Source organism: Morus notabilis, unplaced genomic scaffold, assembly GCF_000414095.1.
Source record: "Morus notabilis unplaced genomic scaffold, ASM41409v2 Scaffold73, whole genome shotgun sequence".
Lineage (NCBI taxonomy): Eukaryota > Viridiplantae > Streptophyta > Magnoliopsida > Rosales > Moraceae > Morus > Morus notabilis.
This window is the reverse complement of record NW_010358777.1, coordinates 1029026-1035385: the sequence shown is the minus strand read 5'-3', so window position 1 is coordinate 1035385 and position 6360 is coordinate 1029026. Positions and strand designations below refer to the sequence as shown.

At 34.4% G+C, this 6360-nt stretch overlaps 1 protein-coding gene across 1 annotated transcript; it reads left to right on the top strand.

Annotated features, from left to right (window-relative positions):
• The first annotated feature begins 5909 nt into the window (after nt 1-5909).
• LOC21409184 lies at nt 5910-6360 on the top strand. Its single transcript, XM_010093377.2, has one exon. It carries the CDS (start codon nt 5953-5955, stop codon nt 6358-6360), a length of 408 nt encoding a protein of 135 aa, XP_010091679.1. The 5' UTR covers nt 5910-5952.

The window sequence follows — 6360 nt, the reverse complement described above, 5'->3', positions numbered from 1 at the left end:
CGGATATTTGGTCCGCCGTTGCCAACAAGGATTATTTAGTTGTAATCGGACATTATTATAAAGGTTTTGATTTGGATAAGAGAATCTTAGGTTTCAAATGTGTTATAGGATCACATACTGCCAATTTAATATATAACACAATTTTATCTGTTATTGTTGAATATAGTTTAAGAGATAGAATAATGGCCATAACATTAGATAATGCAACTGCGAATACTAAAGCAATAGAACTTTTTGAAAATGATTTAAGTTTATTTAGTAATAATGATATTTTCCACCAACGTTGTGCATGTCATATAATTAATTTAATAGTAAAGTCCGGTTTAAAATCAATGTCAGGTCATATTAAAAGAATTAGAGATAACATTGCTTGGATTCAAGGTAGTAATTAAAGAATACAATATTGGTTTAGATTTCTACAAGCATGTAATCAAAAGTCTAGAGCATTAGCCTTAGATATGCCCATAAGATGGAACTCCACTTACATAATGCTTCAACAATGCATCCCCTATAAAGATGCTATAACAAATTATGTTAGTGCAAAATTAGGAACAGAATTTATAGATGAAACTGATTGGCAAATTGCCGAACTTTTGTATAACTTTTTAGGTAGATTTCATGAAGTTACCTTAAAGCTTAGTGGAACTTATTACCCAACTTCACCATTAGCATTAGGAGAACTTTTAAGAATGTCTATTTTATTTAGTGAATTTAGGACACATGAGGTTTTAGGAGTTCCTATCGCCTCTATGGAAAAGAAGTTTAAAAAATATTGGTCTAAATTACCCATGTTGTATGGTTTCGGTGTTATTTTTGACCCTATATTAAAATTAGAAGGTTTAGAAAGTGGATTAGATAACTTAGGTGAATTTTTAGCTATAGACACTACTGACCAGTTTCCTATTATAAAGGAAAAAATATATTCTCTATATATCTCTTACGAAAGTAGGTTTAGAAACACACCTCGTGTTGAACAACCGCAACAACGAGACGACAATCCGCATTCATTGTTGAATGTTTTCGGGTTGTCTAAGAAGAAGAAGAAGAAGACGACGACGACGAGTCAAGGTCAAGAAGAATCTAGGAGTGGAAGTGGATCTTCATCAAGAGGTGGCGGCGGATTCAACGAGTTAATGGCGTACCTGAGTGAGGGCTTAGTTGTAGACAGTAGTGAGGTGTTTGATTTGGTTGAGTGGTGGAGGGCACGAGCATTAACTTGGCCGATCCTAACACGACTGGCAATGGATATTTTTTCAATCCCGGTCTCCACCGTTGCAGCCGAACAAGCATTCAGTACAACCGGCTGAATACTTGAAGAACGGAGAAACACATTGTAGCAGGATATTGTTGAAGCTTTGGTGTGTATCAAGGATTGGGACCGTTCCGACCAACGCTTACACGATACAATCTCACCGGCAAACCAAGAATGGATCGACGAATTTAATAGATTAACTTTTAATTTTCAAGATGATCCTTCTGCTTCATCTTGATAATTTATTTGTAAATATTTATTTACTTTGTAATTTCTAATTTGTATAGTGTTTATTGTAATTTGTAATCTTCTATAGACTTTGTAAGTTCATCAAATTTGTAATTCGTCCCACAATGATTGCACTCTTTTTTCCTTACCAAGTTTTTATCCCAATTGAGTTTTTCTTGGTAAGGTTTTTAATGAGGCAATCATGAATTACAAATTTAAAAATCAATGAAGAAGTAATTTTTTTTTATATAGTTCGTTCGTGTCGTGTGTTCATTTCATATTTCAAATTATAATATACACAATTACACATTGTAATTATACAAATACTTATTTCAACAACATAAAAATATAATATAAAAAAAAAAAATTTTCAGGCAGCTGGTCGGGCATCGGGCAGCCCGACCGGGCACGGGCAGGCTTCCTCTGTCCGAAGCCCATCCATGGGAATTTTCGGGTCGGGTCGGGCAGCCCAAATTTTCGGGCAGATCGAGTTCGGTCATCGGGCAAAAATTTGGACTTTTCGGTGGTTACGGGCGGCCCGTCCAAAGTTTCAGCACTAGTATGTATATTTTCCTTCTTGAGGACCTACTTTGTACTTATAAAAAAGATGTTCAAGGACACAAAAAAAAAAAAAAAAAAGGCCCACGTACACAAACAGGCCAGCCCAAAAAACCTCATGGCCATATCCTTTCTTTTCTTTTGAGTACGTTTTGAGGAACTTTCCTCGCAGTGTTGAGCCACTTTTCTTCCATCTTTGTCGATTGTCACACATCTAAAGTAGATAAATTTTCCTTCTGTAACCGGGCCATCTTATACAAGGACAATGAGCAACGACTAAAGTGTACACTTCACGAGTCAAAACATCCCCTTTTAGTAATACTTGAAACTTGAAGAAAAAGAAAAAAAAAAAAAAAGTTATGGGATTTTGAACATGTACTGTGATATTGTACCCATTCCCCATTCACGGTGTGTTCCTCTCACTTCAATTTTCCTTTTGATTGTGTAGAGAACAAGCAACTACTTCTTAGTGGCATTTTATTGGTGAAATTGCCAGGTTGGATACTAATTTTGAAGTTTAGTATTTACTTGTACTATTTGTTATGTGTAAATTAGGCTTAAATCCTTTTTGCAAAAGAGATATATTAGAATAACAACTTTTTAAAAGTGGCATTTTTCTAAGAGTATTGTTGTAAGGCACCAGTAATGCTAAGCACTATCCACTAATAGAAATTGGGTCCCATAATGTAGGACCCACATGTGAGACTCACATTTTATTAATAATAGTGCTTAACACCGGTAGTATCTCTAAGCATTTTTCTTCATCTAATTCACACTATTTTATTGTAGGGAGAAGGGCTTGGTTATGTTCATGCAGCCTCATTTTCTATCTTATGCTTATTCTCATGCCACTCTAGGGGGGGGACATTGAAGAATATCAGAAAGACATTTAGGGGATCAAAGCCTATAAGATGAACTCCTATATGCTTTATTCCTGCATTGCTTCTTATGTACCTTTTTTCTTCAAAGTGAATAAAATGCACTTTTATGTATTTGTTTCTTTACATTGAAAAACAAAGAGTTGGGATTCTCTTGAGACAATGTTGAGAAGATTTGCACCATTGATCAAATTTTTACACAAAAAACGCAAAAGGAAAAGTAATACCAAACAAGTAAATCCTTCTAACTTTTTTCCAGTCAATATAATAAAATTGCTAGTATGTGCTCCATTGACTAGTTTTTATTAATAATTAAATAGAAGTGGACGAGAGAATAATAGTAATGACAAAAAAAAATTTCTTCAATTTCATTTTGCATTTAGTTGCTACCTACCCTCATCCTAAGAATTAATGTAGAAATGAAAGGTATGGTAGTTGAACGTGAATAGTTAAGTACCAAGTTATTTAAAGCCAGTGTAATGAAGTTGAGTATTAATGCTAGAAAATCAAGATTTTATTATTATTATTATTATTATTATTATTATTATTATTATTATTGTTATTATTATTATTATTATTATTATTATTATTATTATTGTTGTTGTAGTTATTATTATTATTATTATTATTGTTGTTGTTGTTGTTGTTATTGTTGTTGTTGTTGTTATTTTGCGTTAATCTGGGAAGGAAACGCATGCCTAGAATGGGAAGCAAATTTTGGCATCAATTTTTGAGATAGCTACTTTGTGAATAAACTAGCCTTAAGATTTCTTGATTCAGATCAAGTTGAACTACTGGATGAAATATATATATATATAATTGAAAACCAAAGGGAAATATATATATGTATAGACGGGTTTTCAATATTTATGTTGATTTCCGATTAAATTATAAAAATAAGTACATACCTTAATTACATTGAATGATATATGGTGCTACATACACACAGTAATATTTGTGTACTCCTCACAAAAGAAGAAAAGGAAATAAAAAATTGAAAAGAAATCTGGCTTATTAAAGTAACAAACTACCATAAAGATAAAAAAACATGTCTAATTGGGAAATTCTGCACCAGGCTTTGATAAAAAAAGGGAACTTTTTAGATATGATCATCGGAAGTTTGATAGAATCAGGAGGTGACTGTTTTCTCAACAGAACTTCCAAGAGTGGAAATTAATGTCAGAGTTCATGGCTACAAAAAAGACCCCACAATATATATAATGATGTTCAATGACTTATGCAAACATCAATTACACCATGTGAGAAATTTATGACTTCCCAGACATTTTGACAAAGAGAATAATGCTATAACCTCTGCTGAAATGATTTCTAATGACCATTCACTATTTCAGAATGTTGTCACGAAAAGCTACTTTTGTTTGTGCCATCAAACACTATCACAGCTTTGATGAACCAAACAGTAACCTCACCAAGCTAAATGTCTATAGCTTTATCTTAAGGCTAGCAAGAAGCGACATGTTTAGCATTAAAAACTACTATCATTACTAAGAAATCAAGAAACACGCTTTGTGGCACCACCACTAAAAAGATGGTGGTCAGCGGGAAATACCTTTCGTGAGTGAGTGGAGCTCAGCACCACCGGATAAAAAATCACTGTGTCTAGTAAATTAGCCTAATTGCTGGTATTCTAACATGAATTTCCTAAGGGTTAAATTGAGTTGAGACATATTTTGCAGCAGGCAAACAGGTTGCAAATAGTGAAGTGAGTACCAAATTATGAGCACATTAGTCACATTATTGGATAAAAACATGTAATATGGAGTCTTTGATACAAGAATTCCATAAAGAAGAGGAAGTCAGCAAAGGGAGTATTAAAAAGAGAGAAAAAAAGGATGAAAAAGCAAACCAAAAGGCAACAATTATGCAAGGGAGGGGGTCTAACTTGGATACCTTAGTTAGACAATAAGCCCGAAAGTTTATAAAGAAAGTGGGAACAATAAGAATGCTCCCCATAATGATGAACAAAGGGCAGACAAGGGGTCTATTCAACACCTTCAAATTCTAACTAACAAACCCCAAGAATCAAGGTGAATTCAATCAACAGAATTGTGAAAATGGGAAAGAAGCCCAACAAAAAACAATATTGCCCAAGTTGAGAATTTTACTGCTTCCACTACTGCTGGTATTGCTAATGCTAATGCTTCCAGTTAGTGTAATAACTAATAACTGAGTCTATCTGGTGTCAACTTCAGAGAAAAAGTCTAAAATACTTAGACCTGAAAAAGAATTAGAAGAACTTAAGAGAAGCAAAGCAAAGTGGCATTTGTTCAATCAGGTAATGCAAAATGCCAAAACCCAAATGGGGTACTGTGCATTGAATTCTTCCACTGGAAAAGGCTGCTCCTTTTGTTGATGACAAAGCAGCAGAGAGAATTCAAGATGTGTAACAGATAACCAAAGCGCTGTTGTTCAAAGCCATAACATAAATGTTGGTTCTCAAATGTCTCATATTCTCTCTTATTTTTAGTGGGGGCTCATCTGTACTCCCCCAACTCAAAAGCTGTCCCTTTATTTATGAAATAGGCAGAGAAATAAAGGGTGTTATATATTTCCAGGTGAAAAGTCAGACGACCAAGCTGATCCAGTTATTTCATATATTGGTTGAAAACATTTTTATTTTCATTTTTTTTATTTTTTTTATTTTTTATTTTTTATGTTTCCCCTTATCACCACTGCTTTGTCTGGTAGTCAATGAAGCAGTAGAAAATTATGGTGGTAGGATTGCCAGGTATTGGCATGTACGTAGCACTTGAATAATGAGCACTGTTCATTATTGGTTGGTTTCTTTGTCCTTTTCTGTAGTGAACTTGCTTTCAGTTTTGAAAGGTATGGAAACCAAATCATAAATACATACAACCCCCTCAGGTGTTTGTCGTTCCCCACTGTTAGGTTGTTTAGAAAGCAAAAAAAAAAAAAAAAAAAAAAAAAAAAAAAAAAAAAAAAACACAATATCTATCAAGTTTCTTCTAAGTATTTTATAATTACTGTTGTTATGTGCTTTTCCTGTTTAGAGTAATGGAGTCTTCCCAAGTTCTTGGAGATTCAGATCAGAAATGTAGTGACAGTGAGTCTGGTTGGACAATGTACATTGGCTCCCAAATCTGCAAAGAAAACTATGGAGAAGCTGATGATGATGGTGATGAAAAGGACAATGAGAACAAACCTATTAGCCATGAAGGCGGCAGCTGCGGCGGTGATGAGAGCGATGATTCCATGGCTTCAGATGCCTCTTCTGGTCCAATTCTCCATCAGCTGACACCAGATGGAATTAAGCAAGGAACTGAAATGTTTGGTCATCTTGGAAACACAGTTGGCAAGTGTTTCTCAGCTAACATCAAGCCGTGCAAACAGGAGAAGAAGAGAGATGAAAGAAGGATCAAGCAGGAAGTTCCAAAGGCAGACAGTGCTGAGAGCCAAGTCTAA

Bases quoted from the DNA above. Each gene is read 5' to 3' on its own strand.
- LOC21409184 (XM_010093377.2), top strand. From the start codon at position 5,953: ATGGAGTCTTCCCAAGTTCTTGGAGATTCAGATCAGAAATGTAGTGAC.